This window comes from Vulpes lagopus, chromosome 14 (assembly GCF_018345385.1).
Source record: "Vulpes lagopus strain Blue_001 chromosome 14, ASM1834538v1, whole genome shotgun sequence".
In the NCBI taxonomy this organism is placed as follows: Eukaryota; Metazoa; Chordata; class Mammalia; order Carnivora; family Canidae; genus Vulpes; species Vulpes lagopus.
This window is the reverse complement of record NC_054837.1, coordinates 22,854,083-22,881,309: the sequence shown is the minus strand read 5'-3', so window position 1 is coordinate 22,881,309 and position 27,227 is coordinate 22,854,083. Positions and strand designations below refer to the sequence as shown.

General features: G+C 46.5%; 1 protein-coding gene across 3 annotated transcripts in view; it reads right to left on the bottom strand.

Annotated features, from left to right (window-relative positions):
• NOS1 (nitric oxide synthase 1) overlaps positions 1–27,227 on the bottom strand; it is a 185,955-nt gene that overhangs the window by 36,870 nt on the left and 121,858 nt on the right. For 2 of the 3 annotated variants that reach the window (XM_041729391.1, XM_041729392.1), the window contains exons 1-13: positions 21,871–21,996; positions 20,226–20,371; positions 18,433–18,595; positions 17,624–17,715; positions 14,822–14,963; positions 12,522–12,661; positions 10,636–10,810; positions 7,324–7,425; positions 5,677–5,871; positions 5,165–5,250; positions 2,457–2,601; positions 1,075–1,179; positions 463–521 (exon numbers count right to left, since the gene is read on the bottom strand). In XM_041729391.1, the coding sequence (XP_041585325.1) occupies positions 463–521; positions 1,075–1,179; positions 2,457–2,601; positions 5,165–5,250; positions 5,677–5,871; positions 7,324–7,425; positions 10,636–10,810; positions 12,522–12,661; positions 14,822–14,963; positions 17,624–17,715; positions 18,433–18,595; positions 20,226–20,344 (1,523 nt within the window). In that variant the 5' untranslated portion in view covers positions 20,345–20,371; positions 21,871–21,996. Of the gene's footprint in view, positions 1–462; positions 522–1,074; positions 1,180–2,456; positions 2,602–5,164; positions 5,251–5,676; positions 5,872–7,323; positions 7,426–10,635; positions 10,811–12,521; positions 12,662–14,821; positions 14,964–17,623; positions 17,716–18,432; positions 18,596–20,225; positions 20,372–21,870; positions 21,997–25,847; positions 25,994–27,227 lie in introns of those variants that run through there. The other variant, XM_041729393.1, reaches the window with a different exon arrangement.

Sequence of the window (27,227 nt, the reverse complement as noted above, 5' to 3'; positions counted from 1 at the left end):
TTTTTTTATTTTTTATTTTTTATTTTTATTTATGATAGTCACAGAGAGAGAGAGAGAGGCAGAGACAGAGGCGGAGGGAGAAGCAGGCTCCATGCACCGGGAGCCTGATGTGGGATTCGATCCCGGGTCTCCAGGATCGCGCCCTGGGCCAAAGGCAGGCGCCAAACCGCTGCGCCACCCAGGGATCCCTTCTCCTTTGATTCTTACAAGTTAAGAAGGCAAGGCAGGTATAACAAGCCCTATTTGATGGAAAAAGAAACTGGGACTTGGGGCAGTGCAGTCACCCGAGAAGTCAAAATATCAGCCCCAGTGGATCCCAGACACCCACCAGCTAAAAATGCTCACAAATGGACTTCAGGTCACAAAAACCCGCCAGACTCAAATGTGAAACCCAGATGCCAAAAGATAATCTTCAGCTGCTTCCAGAGTGTGTAATGTGACCCTGGAGGGTCATTCACTTACTTCCTTTCCTCATGCACAGAGTTGGGATGCCTCATTTCCATCAAAGCACAGCCGAATTTCTGGAAGCCAAAAGAGAGGATTGAAACGTGAAGCACGGATTTCGAAACATGGAATAGGGTTGGGCATTGAGAGTCTGGGGTCCTGGCTGGCACAAGAGGAGCCTAATGGCTCCAGGGGCCAGGATACTAGAGATGGTCAGGGGTTCAGGCTGGGCAGCTGTACTCCAGCTGCAGGTGCATTTGGAAGGGCCAGCCGATGAAGGGGCTAGAGGTGTGAACCTTTTACCCCCAGCTCACAAACCCCCATTGTGGCTTTCTCTTTGTAAAAAGATTGTCCCCACTTCTCTCAGCTGGAGCAGGGGATGCCAAGGTCCTGATTGGAGCATCCAATCCAAAGCAACAGCTCACTCAGGCAACAGCATTTTCACTTGGAATTGGCTAGTCAGTGGACACTGAGAGATTGAGGTCTGGGAAGTGTCCAATCTCTGTGGAACTTGGATCCAAATCAAAGTCACAGGCTTTTGAGGCTCTGGGAGGATTTGCTACTGACTGGCAGGTATAACTGCTCCCCCCCAATGGAGAACATGCTAGAATAGGTGAAAGCTCATCTTACCTCCCCATTCTCAGGTGGGTCTCCATTGCCAAAAGTGCTGGTAACCACCAGGACCAGAGTTTCATGCTCCAGGTGTACAATGTCATATTCTTCCATGGACATCACCTAGGAGGGCAAGGGTGAAGGAATGGTGGGGGAGAGGAAGGGAGAAGGTGGCAAGAGAAGAGATAAGAGAGAACAAAAAGTGATGGGGGGAGAAGAGAGACAAGGGGATAAGATAAGTCATCTTGAGCTGTTGCCTTTGGAAGGAGAACTAAAAGTTCTGAGTGTCACTATTTTAATGGGCTCAAGTCGGTAGACCTAAAATTTTTGGCAGTGTGGGACCTTTCTGTGGTCACAGTGGCCTGAAGGACCATAAAGAACCTGGGGCAGTGGTGGAAGGGGTTAGCTGCTAATAGAGACAGATCTTGATGGAGATCCTTGGGCTTATAATCAACTGGTTGTGGAATCTTCTTGACCACAATAGGCTGAGAATGGCCCAGCTGGATCTGCCCAAGTCTGCTCAGCTTCCTTGCTAACCCTCCCTCCAGCAGCATGGGACCTGGGTGAAATAATTCTGAGATCCCTGCCGTAGGGAAGATATTGCCCTATATCTCAGCATCTCTTGAGCAACATTTCTCCAAGTAGGTTCTAGGGAAGCCCAGTCTCCTGAGAGGCTCCTTGAAAATAAGTGAGCCATGAACAAATACGTTTATATTCTATCCCCTTCTTATTTGGAAATTAGAATACAATTGACCTTGAACAACATGGGTTTGAACTGCGTGGGTCCACTTATATGTGGTTCTTTTCCAATAAGGACAATACAGTATTGTCAATGCAGTTTCTATTCCTTCTGGTTTTGTTAATAACATTTTCCTTTCTGTAGCTTACTTTACTATAAGAATACAGCATATAATACATACAACATACAAAATACGTGTCAATCAACTGTTCATGTAAGGCTGGTCAACAATAGGCTATCTGTAGTTCAGTTTTTGGGAGTCAAGAGATACATGCAGATGTTCAGCACCCCTGGCCCCCATGTTGCACAAGGGTCAACTGTGCAGACTTGCAAATTGAAGGCTCTGTGATATCATTGAAATGGGTTTAATGCAGAGCTTCCCAAACTGACCCCAGAATGTTTTCTCATCAACCCTCTAAGATTTTGCTTTGAGATGGGGTTTAATTTTGTGATTCCTGGACTCCTGGAAGGTCACGGGAAGAGGGGCATCAAAGTCCCCTGAAATTTATACGAATATGCATGTACATGCTGATGGGCACCTTGCGATGTGCTTGTGCATCCATTCTCAAAGGTTCTTTTTCTCTGTTAACTTCCTTCACTCCCCTTCTCAACTATATATTTACCACATGGGACCAGGGAACTGACACTGCCCGCTACCCACCTTGGCATCAAAAGCATGTTTGAAGATCTCACACAAGGTTTTAGCATAGGCCTGTGACTTGCCCGTCTCAGTGGCATAAAGGATGGTCGCCTTGACCCTCTTGGCCATTGCCTGCCCCATGAGCTTGGCCGAGAACTTGACGGCTCTGGGGGGAAGAGGATGGAGAAGAAAGTGGGAAATGTAGAAAAGAGGGAAGATGCTAGGCTGGGGCTTTGTGGCAAGGATCATGATCCTTGGAATGTAACAGGAGAGAACTTACTCTTCTCTTGATCTCTGATGGTTTCAGGGACACTAGAAGCCTAAGTTTAGCACCATATCAACCCTTTTATTAAATCTCTCAAGAGAAACTAGTTAGGGCAGCCCAGGTCGCTTAGTGGTTTAGTGCTGCCTTCGGCCCAGGGTGTGATCCTGGAGACCCGGGATGGAGTCCCACGTCAGGCTTGCTGCATGGAACCTGTTTCTCCCTATGCCTGTGTCTCTGCCTCTCTCTCGTGAATAAATAAATAAAATCTTAAAAAAAAAAAAGCGCAACTAGTCATGAGCTAACATGGTTGTTAGTTTTGTTAGTTTGTTGCTTGCCTGACCAATCCCAGTCTGAGAACCTGGGTTTGCCAAGCATGGCCCCCAAAGATGATAGTTCATTCACTCATTCATTCATTTGTTCGTTCATCAAACATTTGTTGAGTGCTACATCATGTGTCAGGCATAGTTATAGGAGCTGAAGAACATAGACATGGAGCTTAATTCTAGTGTGTGTCTGTATGTGCATGTGTGTATGTGTGTATGTGATAGAAAGAGAGACACTAATAAATCACCAGGTATTGAATTAGAAGGGATTTTAGAGGCTTATTTATCCAAAAAGGAGGACTTGCTCCAGTTTAGTCAGGCTTCATATACAGGATCTTGCACAGAGCCTGATATCTAATAGGCACTAAATAAGTATCTAACAAAAGAGGGAAGGAATGAATTTTAAAGACACTGCTACCACCGAATCCCTGGGGAGCCTAACTATTAAGTCTAGGCTCTTTCTAGCTAAATGGAGGATTCAGAACCAGTGTTCCTTCCCTCCTGCCAATGAGGGCGTGGGGGTGGCAGATAGGCAGAGGCTCAGGAATGCCTGGGCTCACCTTCTGAGCTGGCACCCCTGCTCCAACAAGGAACCTTAGAGTAGACAAATTGCTAATTAGCCCCACCTGGGGATTATTGGTGGGAAATTCATTTTTTTTTAAGAATAAGGGAAACCACCCACACTGCAAGAGCACTCCGAGCTAAGAGGGAGAAACAGAAAAGAATAAAAGGTGTCTGGAGGATTCCCTTTGCATGATCGGAGCATTAAAAAAGCATCTATAATTAACCACCATTGTTTCTACCCCACACTTAATAGTGCAATTAATGTTTTAGATTTCTTACTCTCTCTTCTCCCAAAAACAGCTCTACTGAACTAAAGCCAAAGCCTGCCCTCCCTGAGAATATCTGTGATTCTCTTGTTAGGGAAAGGATGGCCACTGATGTGTTCTTGTTTGGCTGCAAGATGGGGTTAGGTGGAAAGAGAGACAAGCGTGGGAGATAGAGGGACAGAGGTGCCATGGGCCATGTGACTGGAGCCAGGACCTAGGTCTGCAGTCCCTGCAGGACCTACCAGTGCCTTTCTTCTGGGGTTCATGGCATGGATGGCATCTGTTGCACATCGTGGGATTGTACCCAGAGAATTCTGGACCTGAGGGTGCTGATGGAAGAGTTGCTCACTGTGTATCCAGCTCCTCTGCCAAAAGGTTAACTCCAAACAGGGGTCTCCGCTGAGTGGGTCTCTTTAGAAGGCTGCTATCCCCATTAGATCATCTCTGTCAGCCCCACCTAACTTGTCAGCGGGTCCCGTGGTTGGCCACACATTCTTTAGGATCATTACTCTTCTGTGGCCTGGCCCATCATCTCCTTCCTGCCCTCCTTTGCTCGGTTAAGTCTATTCATCTCATAATTCAGCCCAATTGTCATTTTCTGAAGGAAGCCCTCTCTGACCTTCCAATCTCGGCTAACTCTATTTATGGCACCATGAATCATTCCTCAATGGCACCTGTAATGTTTCCTGTATTGGTGTGATTCTTGGGAAACGAATGGCTGTGAGCTTTGACAGGAACAACATTTATCTGGCTCATCAGGCATGGCTGGAGCCTAGCACAGTGCCTGGCACAGAGTAGGCCCTCAGTATTCATTTGTTGGACAAATGAATGAAGGAAGGAAAGAATGAATGAGTGGTGTTAGAGCTCAGCCTTTGGTGAGAGTCCTCGCGAGTTGGCTTGTTCCAGCTCCTTCCCACCTCTGGGTGCAGTGACTTCATGTCAGTAGCTTGAAATTGGCCAGAGGGGGAGTATTTACACCATGGAAATTGGCAAATGTTATAAATCTATTATTCTTATTATAATTACTAGTGCAGTTATTATTTTTAGGAGAGCTGGTTTATCAACATGCTATTGCCTCCAAGACAAGAATTTAGGACATGGGAGGTGAGCAATGTGAGACTGGTAAGGAAAAAAGTTGAAGCAACATCCGCATCTCAGATCCTGAGGCAAAGAAGGCATGAGGGGTTCAGAGAAGATGGAGAAATCACATCACAAAAGGGGTCAGAGGGCCAAGCATCAGCGCAGCCTCCTTTACTGGGGCTCACTGATTTTGGAGGTATTCCCATCTCCCACCCACTTCAAGAGACTTACTCTGCCAACTTCTTGAAACCGATGGCTCGCCGCTTTGTGGGGGTCCCATTGGTACCTTTCCAGACATGGGTGTTCCAAGGCTCTGGCTGGGAAGAGAGGACCACGGTCACCACAGTGAGGGAATCCAGCTCCCCCTGGGGGATGCTCAGGACTTCCTGGGTGCTCGTGGCTCCCAGCTATGTCCAACCCTCAGCTCTTGAAGGGACTGCTGGTGATGAGCATGGGGTCCTTGCACAGAGTAGCTGGTCCAGTCTCCCTGCACTGTCCTGCTAGACCTTTCCACTCAGCCCTTGGTCCCACTCAAACACTCCCCTGGGGACCCCTGACTATTCACTTTGCCTCCACTAGTGTTTTAGCTAGAGCTACACTGTCCAATATGGTAGCCATCAGCCACGTTGGCTGTGGAGCACCTAGATGTCCAAAGAGCAGATCTGAATTCAGACATGCTTGAAGCAAAACAGGCATACCAAATATTGAAGACTTAGCACAAAAGAGGCAGGGAGGGGCAGGACCTGGTATTCGAAGGAGGGGGTAAGCCGGTAGTTGAGCATCTCCTGGTGGAAGACAGGAGTGATGCTGCCAGACATGGGGGGCACAATCCACACCCAATCAGCAGGGCAGCCCCCTCGGCAGCGGTATTCATTCTCCATGTGCTTAATGAAGGACTCCGTGGCAGAGTGGTGGTCAACGATGGTCACTTTGTCACTCTGCAGAAGGAAAGGGGACAAGGAGTCAGGAAGAAAGGGAAGCTGGGGTATTTTGGGATGCCCTTCCCCATAGAGCAGCGTTTCCCAGAATATTGTCCTGGAGGTGATGTTAGGCAACGTGAAGTGGCTCTCCACATTTCTCTCTCAATTATACCCATGGGAGAGTCTCCTTTTGGTACTAACACATCTCTAATGCCTCTCTTGCCAAGTTTCCTCTCCCCCTGCCACCCCACTGGCTTTTTCATGAGAGAGGAACCTCAGACAGCGCTGAGCTAGAATTTAACAACTTTGCATTGTTTTCCTTGTGTTTGTTTGCTTATTAATTAATATCATAATCACCTTCTATTTATGGCAACTGATACTGACTCTCCATTTATGGTGCTGATACAAAGCCTCTTAAAATAAAAAAAAGTACTGAGGATGAGTTGATTAAAATTAAAACCGAGAAATCACAGTAAAGGTGCGGGACTGCTTATCTGGGTAACCAGCCCCTAGGGCCCATTCTGGTCAGCTGCCCTGGATTCACACCTTGTCTAGACAGTGCTTTCCCTCTTTGCCCACAAAACCTTACCCCTTTCTGCATTTTCTTTCCTCAATCACTCACCCGCTCCCATCTCTCCCATCTCTGGCTCACTGGTCCCCCCAGTCCACTGAACTACACTGTATCCTTCTCAAAGACTCCTAAAAACCTCACTCCTCCACGGTTGAGGGAGAAGAGGGGGCTTCCTTCCCTATCACCCCATCTCGACCTGTATCTTCCCTGGGATACTCCCCAGTGTGTCCATTCTCCCTACACCCACAGTTCATGTTCATGTCCATCCACGACCTGATGCTTTCATTCTACTGTCTGTGCCTTCCATGTATGTCTAGGAGGGCCTAGCTTCCCAGACTCTCAGCGCCCAGAGGATATAGAGCTGGTTTATATTACAGAGAGTGTTCTCTATTCTATAGTCTTCTATAGACTTCTGCCCAGGATAATGCCAGCTTATGGCTGTCACCCTGGCATAATTATTAGCAGCATCATCCTTTTGCACTCAGGAGTACTGTGGTTTAGATAATAAATTCTACAGCCATTCTACGTAATACCACCCACTGACCTCATGCATTGAGGGGCCTATATGCTTCTGATAATGAAGAGGGGTATTTGTGTCTGTTATGTGATAGTCTGAAACCTGAAGAGGTGACAAGACACAGAGGATGCCTGCCATTCAATTCTAATAAATCTTAAACAATAAATCACACTGCCCCTCATCCCTATCTATTCATCTCTTCTTCAAATGGTCTCTACCCAAGATCCAAAATGGAGACTAAGGCATGTATTTTGGGAAGTAGACCTTGCTGACGGACAGATACACCCCTGGCAGCCAGGTCTCTTGACATTCTGCTTCAAGCCTCTGGAAGGTTTTAGTTTCCCCTGGAGACTGGACAGCCAGGATGTGTGCCCTATGCTACCTGGAAGCTATAGAGGACAGCAATGTTAATTTCCACCAGTGCCTGGTCCTTCCACAGGGAGGATGTCTTCCTCATGTCCAAGTTCATCTTCTTGGCCACTTCCTGAAAAAAGAACAAAACACAGACTCACAGGCTGGGCCACCTTTGGAGAGACAGGGCTAGCTAGTGTCACCAATGAATAGTCAATTCATAGCCAGATAGATGAATTCACTCAAAAGATTTTTCTATTGAGTATCTACTGGTAGCAGGAAACTAGAGAGACTTGGATGGCCCCTTTGTTTTTGAGCTTACCTTCTAGTGGGGGAGAGAGACAGTTAATATTATAATGAGTGCTAATTCCCAGGGAGAAAATAAGACAAGGAAATGAGATGAAGAGGGATATGGGGGTTGGGTTGAGCCGGGATAGTCAGGGAAGGCCGACTGTGGAAGTGGCACAGCAGAGACCAAAATGATGGGAAGAAGCAAGATATCTGCAGGTCTACCGAGGGAAGGTTCTAGGCAGAGAGAACAGCAGGCACAAAAGCCTTGAGGTGGGGTGAGGCTTGCACCATCTGAGATACAGAAAGAAGGTCAGTGTATTTGAGGGGCGTGGGTAGTGAGCCAGGGGAGTTGGTGGGAGAGAGGCAGGATTGGATCATGCAGGACCTGGGATGAGCCTAAGGAGTGGAAATTTCGTTCCAAATATCATGGAGAGGGTCTTTAGAGGGTTTTAAGCAGAAGTGTGGGTCTGGGAGTGACATGATCTGCTTTTTGGAAGGGAAAGCTCTCCACTGATTCTGCTCCATGCCTGGAGTAGCCATACTTGGGATCAGATCAGGGATGCTTTGAGCTCAGGGGGGACACCTGCCTGACTCCTATTTGAGAGATAAGGAAACTAGGCTCAGCAAGGTCTGTAGAGCCATTTGGCCTCGGAGCTAGAGCCCAGGCAGATGCATAATGTTCAAGATCTGAGAGCTGCTCCCTAGCCAGCCAACTCCATTGGCAAAACTACTGGAAAAAACCCAACTCCTGACATGTTACAGCTCAAGCTGAACCAGGGGCTGATGTCAGGAGTCGGGAAGACCCAATAGCAAATTCATTAATTAGAGCCTTGCTTTTCTTTCCTCTGTCAATTCTAGTCACTTGTGGGAGCCCAGGTCTCATTATGGGGCTATGAGGCGACAATTTCTCAGGTTTGGGTAAACTGCTTCCCAGCCCAGCTGTCAACATTTGTACATAACAGCAGTCAGACTGGGAGGGCAGGCGTGGGAGCGAGTCTCATTTAAGTTACTCGGGAATGACTCCCTGCAATCGAAATGTAAGCAGAGATCATGAAAGCAGATCTCATATTAATTCATTCTTTGAGGCTGAGGTGTGAGGTTCTGCTGTGGTCCATTGGCGGTGACACACAGAAAGAAATTTGCTGCTTTACATGAATACATACAAAACTTGAGTTATTTTATGAGAGAGGAAAGTGTGTCTAGCCATTATGCTGCTACTGTTATTTCTACACCACTACTTTGGTTAAAAGAATGGAAAGCAGTTGCAGGAAAAAAAAAAAAAAAAAAAAGACTGTATGATTAAAAAAAAAAAAAATCCAAAAAAAAATAAAAAAAAAAATAAAAAAAAAATCCCCAAATGTGACTTGAGCCACATCTATAGAAATTGCCTGAAACATCTTTTCCTTTCCTGCTGGAAGTTCGTACAGATCAGTGGCTGCCTGGTAGACTCTTTTGGGGAGCTTTGAAAAATGCTGGTTTCTAGGCTCTATCCCTGAGCAATTATAACCAAATCCTGGTGAGTGGGACTCGGGCATAATAAAGTTCCCAAGGTAATTCCAGCGTGTGGCAAGGCTGAGGACCCCTGGCTTCTGTTTCCAAAACTTTGAGACCTACTTGGCATAACAGTGTGTGAATTTAAGGTATAGAAATCTAACATGTTGTTTGACACATTTATATATTGCAATATGATTACCACTGTTAGTTAACACCTCTGTATCATGCCACATAATTATTATTTCTTTTTCTGTGGTGGAACAATTAAGATCTAGTCTCTTAGCAACTTTGAAGTTTATAATTCAGTATTGTTGACTATAATTACTCTTCCATGCATTGGATTTCCAGAACTTATTTATCTTTTTGCTGCAAGTCTGTACCCTGAAACATCTCCCTAACTCCCCCACCCACCAGCCCCTGGTAATCAGCATTCTCCTCTCTTTTTTTATGAGTTTGGCTTTTTTAGATTCCATATACATGTGATATCATATCATTTGTTTTTTCTCTCTCCGACTTATCTCACTTAGCGTAATGTCTCAAGGCCCATCCATGTGAACACCCATGGATTTTAACAACATAAACCTAATGCTCAACTCTCAGTTCTAATATTGCCTTATTTACTGTGTGACATCAGCCCAGCTCACCACTGCTCTGTTTCTTAGCACCTCCTTTTGAAACACAGCCCACCACAGCAGACAGTTGTTAGGAATAACAGTCGCTGGCAAGACCACAGCTATCCTGATATCTGCCAGGTCTGAGCTCCAGACTCCACCCTAGCAGCGTTTAGTAGAGGAGGATGACTCAGTCAAGGAGGGAATCAGACCCGCTGCAGAGAAATGTATATGCTGGCCAACTGCTGCCAACCCTCCTCCTTTGTTTTTCAGAAAAAAGGCAAGAAATGTCTTGAGTTCATGGGTCATTTTCTTTAAGGTTTTATTTATTTATTTGAGAAAGAGAGAGAGAGCATGAGCAGAGGGTGTGCCAGAGGGAGAGGGAGAAGCAGATTCCCCACTGAGCAGGGAGCTGGATGCAGGACTCTGGGATCCTAGGTCCTGGGATCATGACCCTAGCGGAAGGCAGATACTTAACCGACTGAGCCACCCAGGTGCTCCTTTATGGATCATTTTCAAACTGGCCTAATAAGAGGCCAAGTGTAGCTGGGTGGTTAGGACCTTGGACCATTAAGCCAGACTGAGTTCACATCCCATCTCTGCCACTCACTAGCTGGGTGACCTTGAGCTTGTCGCTTTAACCTTTGAAAGGCCTCAGCTTCCACATCTGTGAAATGGGGATTAGCATACCTGGAGGTTGTGCTGGGGATGAAATGAGCACATAACAGACACAAAGTGCTTGGAACAGTGCCTAGCCCAGAGTACATGCACTGTTCCTGCTGTGGATGCCCTGGGATTTGCCAGGGGCCCCACCTAGGGTGCAGGTTCTGTTCTAACCTCTTCCAGTTTCCATGACCCAAAGCTCGGCTGTGGGGAAAGGACCGTTGGGCCCACCCCCTCTGCCTCCTGCTGGCCGATCGATCGTGATGGCCAGGGAGGGACCTCACCTCCAGGATGTTGTATCGAGAGTTGTCACAGTAGTCACGGACGCCAATCTCTGTGCCCATGTACCAGCCGCTGAAGGGACAGGCGCTGAACTCCAGGCCGCCGATCTCCAGCAGCATGTTGGACACAGCGGGGAGGCCGTACCACTTCAGGCCCAGATCCTTGAACCACTCAAACCTGCGGAGAGTGACACAGCCCAGCTCACCACGGGGCAGGAGCCTCTCAGGCAGACATGTGGGCGGAGCAGCCTGAGTCTGGGGATGTGGAAATGCCAGCAACCTCCTGGGACGTCAGAATCTTTCTCCCGGGCTCCGCTTCAGACCTGTGGGATCACAGCCGGGGCTGATGATAAGCATTTGAAACAAGTTTCCCAGGTGATGGGGATGAACATCCAAGCCCAGGAACCAGTGCGCTGGGCTGATATTTATCTCCTGAGCCCACTCTGAAAGTTAGTCCAGCAGAAAGGGAGTCTTGCCAAATTCCTTCCTACCTCAGGGCCTTTGCATGACACTTTCTTCTTCCTGGGACCTTCTCTCTTCCTTCTGTGTCTGTCCAGCCCTTATGCCAACTTTAATTCTTAGCTAAAATGTTGCTTACTCTGAGAAATCTTCCCTGATGCTTGGTTTAGCTTGGGTCAGGTGGCTTTATCCCTCTGGGAACCATAACATTTCTTTTGTGGCACTTTTTGGGAACTAAGTGGTTATTTATTTGAGTAATAGTATGTGTAAGTCCTCCTTCTTGGGACCAAAACCACCATAGGGGCAGAGACCATGTCACCTACAAAGGCTTGCACAATGCCTGGCCCAGGGCAGGGATAATAAACCATGTTGTAGGAATGCATTAATGAATGTAGGCCAGGTTTCACTAGGGAGACTGGGTGAGTTCCCAGATACTGAGCAGTGTCAGGGGCCTCAGGACACTTGCTCCCTCTCCAGGCCTGGGACGAGGGTGAAGTAAGTCAGGCACTAGCTTTGGGTACAAAATGTAAGAGGGCCCCAAAAAACCCAGTAATCAAGCCCAGGACTATTTTTTATTTATGTTATGTTCTAAATTAACTCTACGTTTTCCAAACAAATCAAAAGTGATGCAAAAGAAACTCCACAATGAACAAAACATCAAAACTTTAAATAAAGACAGGTCCCACCTTGCACGTGTATGACTTACCTGGCTTGCTTCACCTCAACCTCAGCCCTGAACTGGATCCTGTCTTTATTTAAAATTTTCATACAATTTTAAATTAAATTTTGATAAACTTTTTTGAGATAAAAATTAATTTTGATAAAAATATTGTGTTAAAATAATATTGGTCTGGATTGTTGAGCTTTTTGGTGCCACCCCCCCCACACATGGTCCCCTGCCTCATTTAGGCTCCAAGGCCAATGTCTCACTGTGAATCTCCTTCACTCTCAAAGTGTGACCTCTGCTCGTGCTCCTGGCCAGGACTTGCAGTTCTCTCCTGGCTCCAAATTCTTTTTGGACTTGACTCACATCAGGTCACACAGTTTTAAACAGTTCTATTTAAAATTAGTGCCCACCACAAGACAGGAGGTGCTTCTGCTTTTCTGGAAAGCTGGAAAAAAGGCTAGAAAAAGGGCAGGTGTGGTTGATTGTGTAGGAGTGGGGTAAGGAGGGTGATTATGGTTCAGAAGAAATGTTCATCCTCTGGCTGGTCAAGGAGGACTTACTGCTTGTTGCTGGTGGGGAGGCAGGGGGTGTGGGGAAGGGGGTTGGGAGGACCCACTCTGCCCAGGCCCACTGTGACCAAGGAACCAAGACCCCCTTTCAGCTTCTGTCCGGGCAACAGGGAGAGCCAGAGGGTTAGGGACTGGCAGAGTGGGGCACTGGATGAAACCCTCCATGCCACCCACCCCATGCCAGTTCCTCTTACTTGGGGTGCCTGATGGGTACTTCCAACACCAGCTCTGGAGGAATCTGGAAGAGCTCGGGGTCGTTGCCGTTGGCCTGGAGCAGGAGTGGCAGGACATCGAAGCGGCCTCTTGGGGGTTTCCAGCCCTGCTGTGTGCAGATCTGCAACCAGAAGTGGTCAGGTCATGCCACCGCCACTGCTGCTGTGCCCCAGACCCTCCAGACACTATGGCAGTGGGGGGAGGGGCAGAGATCCCAATGCAAGCCAGCAAGCAGCACCTTCCTCTGGAACTCCCAGAGGGCAAGAGCCAAATCTGTTGTATCTACAATACCCTCGAGCACAGGGTCTGGCATGTGCTAGGTACTCGCTCTGGAACTGTTTGCTTCGGGCACCCTGAGATATAAAGAAAACCTACCACATCTGATGAAGGCAGAATTATCAGAGTTTGTGCATAAATGCATCTGTTAGAGCAGCTGTCCAATCGAAATATAAAGCAAACCACATAAATAATTGAAAATTTTTTAGCAGCTACATTTCAAAAGGTAAAAAAAAAAAAAGCCCAAACAAAAAAGCAGGTGAAATAATTTAAATAATACATTCATTTTAAATAATATATTTTAATTTCAATAATATTTGATTATTAGTTACTAATCATCATAATCATATTTATCTTTTTTTAAATCATATTTATCATATCAAAATTAACTTAATATATTACAGTATTGATAGCAATATATTTTAATAATATACTTAACATTAAAATATGTAATATAGTTATCCAATAAATATACCAAATGTATAATATATTACATAATTAAATGTATTAATCATCATTAGTGTGATAATGGTAAATTATTAAATACATTATTAATATTACCATAATATATTTAACATAAATTTTAATATATTAACTAACTCAATAGGTATATTAATTTTTAATAAATATAATAGATTAGCCTAACATTATCTACAATATCATTACAATATGTAATCAAGATGAAAACTATTAAATGAGATATTTTCCATTCTGTTTTGTTCTCAGTCTTTGAGATCCGGCGTGTGTTTCATACTCTCGAGGCACCTCAACTTGGACTTCCCACATTTCCAGCGCTCACTAGCCACATGTGGCCAGAGGCTGCCACCCTGGACAGCGCAGAGCAGAGGGTTTCAAAAGCTACGGTTATGTGGTTATGTTTGGAGTGATTCTTTCTGCTGTGTGGGTAGGAAGAGGAAAAGCACGAAATCACGGGCTTAGAAGAACATGTGCTGTCAGCAAGGTTTCTGGAGACAGAAGGGGAGGAAGAGGCTGTGGCGTTTATGTTCTGGTGGCCATGAAGACAAGGTCAGCCAACTATGCAGTTAGCGCTCAGCCAAGTGGAGCCGAGAGTCTGGCTGAGTGTAAATCGGCACAGGTGCAACTCCTGGTCGCCCTGGTTACAGCCCCTTCTTCTCTCGATAATAACATTTTAATAAGAAAAGCCACATGCAAATGAAGTCAGTAGCAATGAGAGAGTGGAGCAGCGCTTGGTTTTGCCAGCTCTGTCCTGAGGGGTGGTGACAGTGGAAAGAATAGAGATGAATCTCAACTGGGGATGGTGTTAACTAAGGTGATAAATAAGAAGGGTGCCAGGCTTTGTGCTTGAGATCATTCTAGGCATGGGTCTGCCCATGGTGTCTTCTATGGGCATAGGTGCTGTAAGCTATCGTGCGTTCCCTTTGCTACCCGTCTGCATCACCAGTGGATGGGGAGATGGTGGTGCCTGTTTTCCTCCTGGCTTTTATGAATTGATTTGGGCTGCCAGAAACTGTGGTCATATTGGTACTATGCAGAGACGCGCTCATCCAAAGAAGGACTGGGTAGGCAAAATTGTGGAAGTGAAGGAATGATAGGAGTCTGACATATTACCCAATTCAGAAAAGGTGCATACTAGACAATAGCCCCTGTATGTCAGCTCCTCTCCTGCTGGTGGGAGGCAGGAGAACTTTGGACTGTACTTCGAGATCTCTCTCTGCTTATTTGGTGGCCTTGGAGAACTCATTCGGCTGTGTTGAGACTCAGTCTACTCATCCGTGAAGCGGGGCGATAGTTCCTATCATGACGGCTAGACAAGGTAATGGATGAAAATGACCACATGACCAGCTGTAAGGGAATCAGCTGGACTGGGGGCACACAAAAGGAGCAGGAGGTTGGGAGAGGAGTAAACAATACCCCACTGGCTGCTTTCCCTGTGATGATAAGCATTAAAGTAAGAAAAGGCTGTGGATAAAGACAGTTTAGGGGACTGAGAGCCCAGGCAGGGGATGGGGTGGGAGGCACACACCTCTGTGAATTCCACGTTGGCTGGGTCCCCTAGGATGGAACCGTCAGGCTGCTTGTAGCCAGCATAGCGGATGAGCTGAGAGTTCCAGACTCGGAAATCATGCTTGCCGTCAGTCCTCTGGGGAAATATGGTGATGGCAGACCTGTGGTGGGGAGAGGGGGACCTGTGGTGTCAGGGCAGGGTTGGTGCCTTATGGACATACCGGAAAGGGCATCACCCAGGCCACCAAGTGTGTGAGGCTCAGGGTGGACTACCTCTGTGCCAAGGTCCCCAAAGGACCATGGGGTCACTGTTGAAAGGGAGGGACCATGCCTCGTCCCTCTACTGGATCACTGGTCTGAAGAATAGAGGATGGGAGGCCTTATGGCAGCCCGCTGGAGAACAAAGAATCCTGCTCTGCTTAGAGACCATTAAACACTCTTGGCTTGGGCTAGTTTCCCATGGGATCCTTTGTAGCAGGTAATCTCCAGGGAAACAATGTGGGATCCTCCTTCCCTCTAAGAGCCCACCACTGATTCCCAGCTCCAGTCTTGCACTTACCACCATCCTTAACTTCCCGCCCCATGTGCCCACCCCCTGTATCATACCAAAGTCTACACACTTACAACTAAGAAGAAACCTTAGTACTTCCCTTGTGCTCACATTTATTCACTTTAGAAGAAAACTGGAGATCGCCACTGGCCTCGCCTACCTAAAGAGGCAACTATGAGACTGTATACTGTTATTACATTGCAGGAAGATGTTGTTTGCTGAAGACACCTAGCTGGAGCCCCGCTCATGCTGCTAAAGGGGTGATCAGTAGCGTTAGAGAGGTGTTAAGGAAGTCTTAACACCAAACTGGGGCTTTGTCTTTGGCATCATCGGAAGGACATGGTTTAATGTGATCTCATACCAGGAGCTCCTGCCACCCCGGCTCACCCGTCCCACCAGTGGATTCCATCCCAGGCTGCGGAAGCCACCGCCCTGGCTTGTGTCAGCATGAGGATCACATGGCAGGTCCAGTCCATTGCTTGCAGATCTTCTCTACGTATTCTGCCCCTGGAACTTTGCCCTGCTGCCCATCTTGGCTGGACTCCCTCTGTTGTCATGTACCCACATTCAAGGAGTGGCTCAGATTCCATTCCTCCACAAAGCATGCCCTGTCTTGTATGTTGCCAGGGACGCCTTCTTTCTGAGCACATGAGGGTCTTACTGTGTGCACAGGACCAGACGCCATTGAATACTGCAGGGATGGTGCACTGCACCTGGGGGCGGGGGGAAGGGGGGCGAGTCTAGAATGAGGGCTGAAGGTAGGACTCACCCAGAGCCAACAGTGCTCTCAACAACCTCCTAGCAAAGGCGCCATATTGGAGATGAACACAGAATGAGTCAAGCTGTCAGCCTTCCCTCCAGCAGTAAAACACATGGCCGTTGCTTTGGTTGAGCACCAGATAAAGGGTGTTTGTGTAACATATATATTTAAAAAGTATGTTTAGAAACACCAGAATCACACACAGCGGGTGGAATGCTTACTCTGTGTGCGGGAACCGAGACCAACAGAAGAAACACAACACACTTACGTCTCCTAAACATAATTTCACTGAACAGCAGATCGAATGCCTTACATCTCGCTCTCCCTGTCCCTTCTCCCTTGCTTGCCTTTCTCTGTTATGTTTAGGTGATTTCTACGTATGGTATACGTTCTCTGATGGCTTTCTTATCATGTCTAGCAGAATATTTTGTTTAGTAGAAAATCTTGAGAACTGCCCTCCCAAGTTGATAACTGTAAAAAGTGGAGGTGCATTGCTTGGCTTTTGGTGATTCCCCCCTTTCCCCATATTGCCTTGTAATATCACCATTTAGAGAAGACCACATAAGCTCCTTGAGGGCTGAGACCTTGACTGGGCCCTCCATTGATGCTCAGGATACACAGGAGGGTTCTTGATGATGTCCTCTGAGGGATGAGGTCTTTTAGGAAGAGATTGAAAAACCAATTCTCCAAGCTCAGGCTCTGGGCTTATATTATAGGCCCCTTCCCTACTGGTGGGCTCAGCTGGAGCAACAATTTCCTTCTCAAGGAAGGGACATGGCCAAGACAACTCTTGCTTAATGCAAACAAGCCACCATGGGGATAAGCTCAGTGCAGCCTGGGGCTTGTGGGAATTTCCCTACAGTGGCCCTCATGGCTCCTCCGTGGGGCTGGTCCTCAGCAGCTGGGACCAGATGCCGGGGCAGAACTGATTTACAAGATTGACAAGTAGAACTGTGGGGTCCCAGCTGTTCCCTTCCAGCTGCAACTTGCTAGCGTAGAAGCCGCCATCCCACATTGGTACTGGGATCCTCTGCCTTGGTCTGCCCCCTGGGGCTTTGTTCTTTGTCCGGGGCAAGAGGGGTCCAAGGTATGGCTTGGCTGGGTAGCATCTGAGGGAGCCGCACCCACAGCGGCAGGAAGAGACATGGTCTTTTAAACCCAGGGAAATTCTAAGGTAGCTCCGAGCAACACAGTAGGATATGGTACAAGCAGGTCACTATTGGCACTGGGACTTCCGTGTCCTGGGAATGGGAAACACCCCCTCCTTCCCCCTCCATGGGTGATATTGAACTGTGGGTCAAGTCTGATTTTGGTTGCAAGAGTCTATTTCTTCCAGAATAGACAGGGCATGGGAGGTGGAACAAAGCAGCCAGGCCACCTCTTCCAGCTCAGCACATCTCCCTGAGGGGAGAAGGGGAGCATTTTCTCTGCAGGTGAGCCAGTCAACTCCAGACCCCAGGGTCAGTGCTTTGGGGGCATCAGACTCCCCTCCCCCAAGCTGGCAGGCTCACCGGAGGTTCCCTTTGTTGGTGGCATACTTGATGTGGTTGCAGATGTAGTTGAACATCCCATGAGCTGTGGTGCAGTCACGGGCATCGAACACCTGCAAGGGGTACATGGTGAGAATGGGTGCCTCTGCCTTCCCTCCTCGGCTCCCCCAGTGGGCGGAGAACCTGGAGCCCACGTCACCTGCTGCCCCACTCAAGTAGGAAGCACTCCACTAACGAGACCTCGGCTGGGCTTTCAAGTTTTGTTTTCTATCCTAATAACTATGGTCAATCAAACCAGGAAAAATCCCCTGAAAGCAGGCATGCTGTGTAAGTGCATGTGGTTACAGGATGATGAGTAAAGGAGAGACCTTAGTGGGCTAGATGTATTTCCTGGTAGGAAACACTAGGGATCAGGGATTTAAAAACAAAATAAATACAAATCAAACAAAGCCCTCTGAACTTAATAACTAATCTATTTGAGACTTCAAACTATTCTCCGGGTGGTGGGGGTGGGGAATCATACCAGGGGACACAGAATCTAATGTCTTCAGGGAATAGGTTGATAGTATAAATAAGCAGAGAGAGTAGGTAGGAGACAAAAAGGAATGGTGGGGTCTGTGGTAAACTGGAGAGTGTAAGCCTTACCAAGAGACACGCACGTTCCTTTTTAAAAAAAGCACCATGTTGGCTCAATGAGACAGGACTATACGGCAGATTCAGTCATGACCTGAGAATCTGGGGCCCTATGACCATCCATCTACTATCTCACCTTGCCCTCCAGGGGCCCCTGGAGCTCATCCGTCCTCACCCACCAGAGCCGCACCGCCTACCTGCAGCTTGGACCACTGGATTCTGCCGACGCAGCGGGAGGCATTCCGCCAGGCGTGCTTTGCCCCATAGATGAGCTCCGTGTCTTTGAGCTGGTAGGTGCCTGTGGTTTCGATCTCTTTGTTCACCTCTTCCAGCCTCTCTGTGTGGGCCTTGGAGCCAGATCTGAGTGAGGAAGGGAGGGACAGGGGAGGGTCACCTTCTCTCCTGATTTAGGGGTTGGCGAAGGGGCCGAGCCGTCCCACGAGGGCAGAAGCCACAGCGAGTCTGAGTCAACATGCGGACACAACAGTTCAAGCATAAGAAGACGGCAAACTCAAAAGCCCACAAAGGCCCAGTAGTGACTGAACTGGCTGGGTGGGGACTGTGCCCAATGGGTGAGTCAATGCCTGATTCAAAGGGGGCAGCTACCACTCTGCTCCTGCTGGTTGTTACCTGGGAGGAGTGGGGGCTGGGGATGCCAGGTCTCCTTTCAAGAGAAACTGGAAATCTGATTTTTATTTTAATTTTATTCATCTATTTATTTATGTTTAAGTAATCTCTACGTCCAGTGTGGGGCTCAAACTCACAACTTAGAGATCAAGAGTCATGTGCTCCACCAGCTGTGCCAGCCAGGTACTCCTGGAAATCTGATTTTTTTTTTTTTAAAGAGAAGCCTTTTTTTTTTTTTTTTTTTAAATGATGACAGGGAATTCAATTTTAGAAAGTTGAAAATATTATGAAAAATTTCGGGCTTACAAAAAGGTATCCAGAACAATATAATGAACACCCACGCCTAAGAAATAATCAATGAAAAATGATATTATAGTTCCTTGGGGACTATGTTCCCATTGTAACCCACTTTCTTCCCAGAAGTGCCTGATATTTCTTTTTTTTTTTTTTTAAAGATTTATTTATTTCAGAGAGAGAGAGAGAGAGAGAGAGAGAGAGAGAGTGACAGCAAATAGGGGGAGGGGCAGAGGGAGAGAGAATGCCAAGCATACTCTGTACTGACGTGGGGCTCCATCTCATGACCCTGAGATCACAACCTGAGCCAAAATCAGGAGTCAGTTGCCTAACCAAGCCACCCAGGGTGCCCCCTCTTATGCTTTTCTTTTTTATGTTTATTGTATACATACTTACATAAGTATATATATTGTATATATTTACATAAGTACATATATATTTACATAAATATTTATGTTATATATATATATACTTATGTAACTATTCCCTAAACCATGTACAGTATTACTCTGTACGTTTAAAAAGTTTATATAAATGGTGCTACCTTGAATGTTTTCTTTTACAAAGTTATCCTTTCTTCCTTTTGCATAGTTATTTGCAAGCTTCATTCCCATGAACATGCTGAATGCCAACTCACTCATTTTCTGTAGCTGTTATGACATTCCATGATTTGGAAAATACCACCACTTACTTATACATTCTCTGCTGAGGGAGTCGAAGTTGTTTCGGGTTAGCTCTTTGATTTTAATTTTTTTCCTATTATAACAATGTCTCATTGAACATTTTTATGTATGTCTTCTGGTGAACAAGTTAAGTGTGAGAGTTTCTTTAAGGTAGTGTGCCTAGACACAGAATTGCTTGAAATGTTTCAGATTTAAGCAACTTTGCAGGCCAAAGACATTCCTGGGGACCAGATTTGGCCCTTGGGCCACCAGTTTTCAAACTGTGCATATGGAGGGCAGAGCCCTTATGCTCAGGTCTTGGTTCAACCATCACAGAGCTGGAGTTGAAGTCTTTGTCTTGGTCCTTGGTAATTCACCCTGGGTCCCCCGAGTCAACATACACTTGCCTTTTAATTGACGAGTAGTACTGATCAATGAACTCTTTGGCGAGAGGAAAGAGCTGCTCTTTTGTGCGGACGTCTTCAGGCCTTCGTATTTGCTGAGAAGGGAGCATGATGGAGCCCATACAGATGTGCTCGGTGCATCCCGTTTCCTGGAAGGACAAGAGAGATTTGGACGATCACTTGGTCTTACCCAAGTGTAGCACAAGTGGGGCTGTGGACATGGATCTGACATTCATGGTAGAGTTTACCTGGCCTTTAATACCCAAATGGGATTTCTCAAGTACTGGCTTCAAATCATTGTGGGATGTGGTCACCAGTAAAGGTGAGAATCCACAGGCAGTGTGTTAAAGTTCTGAAAGTGTTTGCTCTACTCATCTAGGGGAAGAGAGGCTTTCTGACTGGCACTGCCTGAGAATCAGACTCATTGGTACTGAATCCCCAAATATTTTTTGATCTTGTGTTGATCAAGAAGGAACTTGTAGAGTGGTTGCAATAGGTCACTTGAACATCTCTCTGGGATGTTGACTGCAAAAAAGTGGCCCCAATTCTTCTCTTGCCTGTATTCACACCCTTTGCAATGTGACTCTAGAGCAATTCTCACCGAGAGGCGGAGCCTATACCCTCTCCCTTTGAATGTGAGCTGGTTTTGGTCAATAGAAAATGGCAGAGGTGCTGTTGTGCCCATCCCATGCCTAGGCCTCAAAAGATCTTGTATGCTTCTGCTCATTCTCTCTCTGAAAACCTTGCAACCACCATATGAACCAGGCCAAGTTAGTTTGCTGGGGGATCAGAGTTATCCTAACCAAGGCCATCCTAGACCTGCCTGGTGTCCCTCAGATGATTGCAGATGCTTGAAATCAACTGAAACCAGCAGGACCACCAAGCCAATCTGTAGACTTTTGGAAAATAATGAGTGGTTGTTGTTTTAAGTCCCTGACTTTTGGGTATATTTGTTATGCAGCAATAGCTAACCAACACACTATTCTTCCAAGAGGCTCATTTTCAACAAAAATGTAAAGCAATGTGTTGAATTGCTAACTGTTAAAAATATGATCTAAAAGTTTAGCAGAGGGCCGCCCGGGTGGCTCAGCAGTTTAGCGCCACCTTCAGCCCAGGGCGTGGTCCTGGAGACCCGGGATTGAGTCCCATGTCAGGCTCCCTGCATGGAGCCTGCTTCTCCCTCTGCCTGTGTCTCTGCTCTCTCTCTCTCTGTATCTCTCATGAATAAATAAATAAAATCTTTAAAAAATATAATAAATAAAAGTTTAGCAGAAACCCAGTGAAACCAAGGAAGGGCTTTTTCAATACCTTATCAGTGGTCAGACTGTGAGAGACAAAGAAGATGTGTTCAGAACCAGCAACTCCACTTGGATTCTTGTGGGTTCAAGGTATACAAATGAAAAGTATTTCCATGAGTGAGTAAGTATCCACCAGTGGTTCTCAAATGGGAGTGGATTTCCCTACCAGGAGACGCTGAGTAATATCTGGAGACATTTTTGGTTATCACAAATTCAGGGGGGCTACTGACATCTCATGAGTATAAGCCAGAAATGATGCTAACCACTCTACAGGCACAGGGCAGGCCCCACAACAAAGACTTAGCCAACACCAAATGTGAAGTTGGTCTCTGTCCTGCTGGGATACTCACCAATGTGCTCTTAAGGTGGAGGGTGTCAGTGAGAACCACATCCGTCTCCCAGTTCTTGACCTTGAGGAAGCGGGGGCACTTGGAGGGGCTTCCATTCTTTGTGGGAGACTGTTTTCCCGAGGCAGGGGGCTGGAGGAGACAAGGAAGTATGGGACATCAGACACTGGAAAACTGTCTCCACTTGTGGAGATAAATCACAAGTAAACCCGTATGTGAACAATGTAGTATCAGTTGGTGATAAGGATATATGATGATGACTAAGTAGAGGGGAGAAAGGCAAGTGCAAAGGCCCTGAGGTAAGGATAAGCTTGTTAAGTTCAAAGGACCAGCAAGGAGGCCACCGTGGCTGGAATGTAGGAGTGTGATTAGGGCAAGGAGATGAAATCAGGCAGGAGGCAGGTGAGTTGCTCTTCCTGGAATCTGCCAGAGTTACCAAGCACCTGCACAGAGAGAAGGACTCATTCTCCCACGTGACATCTACAAGGTGGTTGGGAACCTGGTCTCTCTACCTATGCCAAAGGAGGCACTGTGGAAAAGCCTTTTGGGTTCTATTCTTTGGGGAGGGGTCAAGAACTCAAAGGTGGCCTCTCTGGTGTCTAGCACAGGTCCTTGCAGATAGTAGGGACTCACTGAATGTCTGCTGAATGAGTAAATGACCAAGGGACAGAGTCTGCCTCTCTGAATGGTGCTGGCTTTTAGGCCTGAGGAATCAAAGCCGAAGCTAGGTCAAATTCCTTGGATTCCTGGGCTTCCCTGCTATAGTCCAAACTCACTACATCTGGTGAGCACTGGGAAAATGGAAAAAATTAAGTTAAAAAATTTCAAAGCATAGAATATTTACCCTGAATTTTAGGCTTCTGCCTCTTGAAAATGCCAAATGTGTTCCTGCCTTTGGGCCTTTGCACTGACTGCTCCCTCTGTGTTGAACACCTTCAGTCTCCCATCTGTCTTCCCTTCTATAAACAAAATGCCCAGTTGGTGTTAGGCGATAAGTCTTGGGCTGACCAAAGTTGGCCCATCCATTTTAGATCTCATTAATAAGGATTAAGTTCTGTCTTGGGTGTTTCCGAGTAATTGTCTACCTGTCTATGCATCAGACAAGTGTCAGTCAGCAACTGTAAGGGAGAAGCAGCAGGTAGGCCCTGCTGTGTCAGCTAGGTGGGGGAAGGGAGAAGACAAACCAGTGTGGAGTGACACTCATGCCAAAGAATGGAGCCCTGGACAGAGACCTTGTGGGAGGGCATTCACACACTCAACTAGTATTTATTGAGCACCTACTATGAGCTAGACACTGTTAGGCAATGGGGGTGGGGCACTGTGGTGAGCAAGATAGAGAGTGCTCTGGCCCTTCTGGGACCACTGATGTGAGAGAAGTGGAGATAAGTCACAAGTAAACCTATATGTGAACAATGTAGTATCAGTTGGTGATAAGGATATATGATGATGACTAAGTGGAGGGGAGAAAGGCAAGCGCAAGGCCCTGACGGTAAGGATAAGCTTGTTAAGTTCAAAGGACCAGCAAGGAGGCCACCGTGGCTGGAATGTAGGAGTGTGATTAGGGCAAGGAGATGAAATCAGGCAGGAGGCAGGTGAGTTGCTCTTCCTGGAATCGCCAGAGTTACCAAGCACCTGCACAGAGAGAAGGACTCATTCTCCACGTGACACCTACAAGGTGGTTGGGGAACCTGGTCTCTCTACCTATGCCAAAGGAGGCACTGTGGAAAAGCCTTTTGGGTTCTTCTTTGGGGAGGGGTCAAGAACTCAAAGGTGGCCTCCCTGGTGTCTAGCACAGGTCCTTGCAGATAGTAGGGACTCACTGAATGTCTGCTGAATATAAATGACCAAGGGACAGAGTCTGCCTCTCTGAATGTTGCTGGCATTTAGGCCTGAGGAATCAAAGCCGAAGCTAGGTCAAATTCCTTGGATTCCTGGGCTTATCCCTGCTATAGTCCAAACTCACTACATCTGGTGAGCACAGGGAAAATGGAAAAAATTAAGTTAAAAAATTTCAAAGCATAGAATATTTACCCTGAATTTTAGGCTTCTGCCTCTTGAAAATGCCAAAATGTGTTCCTGCCTTTGGGCCTTTGCCACTGACTGCTCCTCTGTGTTGAACACCTTCAGTCTCCCATCTGTCTTCCCTTCTATAAACAAAATGCCCAGTTGGTGTTAGGCGATAAGTCTTGGGCTGACCAAAGTTGGCCATCCATTTTAGATCTCATTAATAAGGATTAAGTTCTGTCTTGGGTTTATTCCGAGTAATTGTCTACCATTTCAAGCATCAACAAGTGTCAGTCAGCAACTGTAAGGGAGAAGCAGCAGGTAGGCCCTGCTGTGTCAGCTAGGTGGGGGAAGGAGAAGACAAACCAGTGTGGAGTGACACTCATGCCAAAGAATGGAGCCCTGACAGAGACCTTGTGGGAGGGCATTCACACACTCAACTAGTATTTATTGAGCACCTACTATGAGCTAGACACTGTTAGGCAATGGGGGCACTGTGGTGAGCAAGATAGAGAGTGCTCTGGCCCTTCTGGGACCACTGATGTGAGAGAAGTGGAGATAAGTCACAAGTAAACCTATATGTGAACATGTAGTATCAGCTGGTGGTAAGGATATATGATGATGACTAAGTGGAGGGGAGAAAGGCAAGTGCAAAGGCCCTGAGGTAAGGATAAGCTTGTTAAGTTCAAAGGACCAGCAAGGAGGCCACCGTGGCTGGAGTGTAGGAGGGTGATTAGGGCAAGGAGATGAAGTCAGGGAGGAGGCAGGAGGAACTGGGTTGGTGGAACTCAGGTGGGTAAGGAAGCTATGAATTACACTTAAGTGGGCTAAGTCCAGGAAAGAAATCATAGAGCATGCTGAAGGGCTAAGACTGAAAACTGGCATTCAGAAGCATTTACCGTATGCCAAGCAAGAGCTTATGCCCATGTTACAGATGAGGAAACGGAGGCACAGAGAGGTTAAGTTGCCCAAGGTCACAGAGCTAGTACACTGGAGCCAGGAGTCAAATCCTGGAAGTCTGTCTTTCAAATCATGTTCTTTTTCTTTCTTTTTTTTTTTAGATTTTATTTATTTATTTGACAGAGAGAGAGAGAGAGAGAGAGAGAGAGAGAGAGTGACAGCAAATAGGGGGAGGGGCAGAGGGAGAGAGAATGCCAAGCATACTCTGTACTGACGTGGGGCTCCATTCTCTGACCCTGAGATCACAACCTGAGCCAAAATAGGAGTCAGTTGCCTAACCAAGCACCCAGGGTGCCCCCTCTTATGCTTTTCTTTTTTATGTTTATTGTATACATACTTACATAAGTATATATATTGTATATATTTACATAAGTACATATATATTTACATAAATATTTATGTTATATATATATATATACTTATGTAACTATTCCCTAAACCATGTACAGTATTACTCTGTACGTTTAAAAAGTTTATATAAATGGTGCTACCTTGAATGTTTTCTTTTACAAAGTTATCCTTTCTTCCTTTTGCATAGTTATTTGCAAGCTTCATTCCCATGAACATGCTGAATGCCAACTCACTCATTTTCTGTAGCTGTTATGACATTCCATGATTTGGAAAATACCACCACTTACTTATACATTCTCTGCTGAGGGAGTCGAAGTTGTTTCGGGTTAGCTCTTTGATTTTAATTTTTTTCCTATTATAACAATGTCTCATTGAACATTTTTATGTATGTCTTCTGGTGAACAAGTTAAGTGTGAGAGTTTCTTTAAGGTAGTGTGCCTAGACACAGAATTGCTTGAAATGTTTCAGATTTAAGCAACTTTGCAGGCCAAAGACATTCCTGGGGACCAGATTTGGCCCTTGGGCCACCAGTTTTCAAACTGTGCATATGGAGGGCAGAGCCCTTATGCTCAGGTCTTGGTTCAACCATCACAGAGCTGGAGTTGAAGTCTTTGTCTTGGTCCTTGGTAATTCACCCTGGGTCCCCCGAGTCAACATACACTTGCCTTTTAATTGACGAGTAGTACTGATCAATGAACTCTTTGGCGAGAGGAAAGAGCTGCTCTTTTGTGCGGACGTCTTCAGGCCTTCGTATTTGCTGAGAAGGGAGCATGATGGAGCCCATACAGATGTGCTCGGTGCATCCCGTTTCCTGGAAGGACAAGAGAGATTTGGACGATCACTTGGTCTTACCCAAGTGTAGCACAAGTGGGGCTGTGGACATGGATCTGACATTCATGGTAGAGTTTACCTGGCCTTTAATACCCAAATGGGATTTCTCAAGTACTGGCTTCAAATCATTGTGGGATGTGGTCACCAGTAAAGGTGAGAATCCACAGGCAGTGTGTTAAAGTTCTGAAAGTGTTTGCTCTACTCATCTAGGGGAAGAGAGGCTTTCTGACTGGCACTGCCTGAGAATCAGACTCATTGGTACTGAATCCCCAAATATTTTTTGATCTTGTGTTGATCAAGAAGGAACTTGTAGAGTGGTTGCAATAGGTCACTTGAACATCTCTCTGGGATGTTGACTGCAAAAAAGTGGCCCCAATTCTTCTCTTGCCTGTATTCACACCCTTTGCAATGTGACTCTAGAGCAATTCTCACCGAGAGGCGGAGCCTATACCCTCTCCCTTTGAATGTGAGCTGGTTTTGGTCAATAGAAAATGGCAGAGGTGCTGTTGTGCCCATCCCATGCCTAGGCCTCAAAAGATCTTGTATGCTTCTGCTCATTCTCTCTCTGAAAACCTTGCAACCACCATATGAACCAGGCCAAGTTAGTTTGCTGGGGGATCAGAGTTATCCTAACCAAGGCCATCCTAGACCTGCCTGGTGTCCCTCAGATGATTGCAGATGCTTGAAATCAACTGAAACCAGCAGGACCACCAAGCCAATCTGTAGACTTTTGGAAAATAATGAGTGGTTGTTGTTTTAAGTCCCTGACTTTTGGGTATATTTGTTATGCAGCAATAGCTAACCAACACACTATTCTTCCAAGAGGCTCATTTTCAACAAAAATGTAAAGCAATGTGTTGAATTGCTAACTGTTAAAAATATGATCTAAAAGTTTAGCAGAGGGCCGCCCGGGTGGCTCAGCAGTTTAGCGCCACCTTCAGCCCAGGGCGTGGTCCTGGAGACCCGGGATTGAGTCCCATGTCAGGCTCCCTGCATGGAGCCTGCTTCTCCCTCTGCCTGTGTCTCTGCTCTCTCTCTCTCTGTATCTCTCATGAATAAATAAATAAAATCTTTAAAAAATATAATAAATAAAAGTTTAGCAGAAACCCAGTGAAACCAAGGAAGGGCTTTTTCAATACCTTATCAGTGGTCAGACTGTGAGAGACAAAGAAGATGTGTTCAGAACCAGCAACTCCACTTGGATTCTTGTGGGT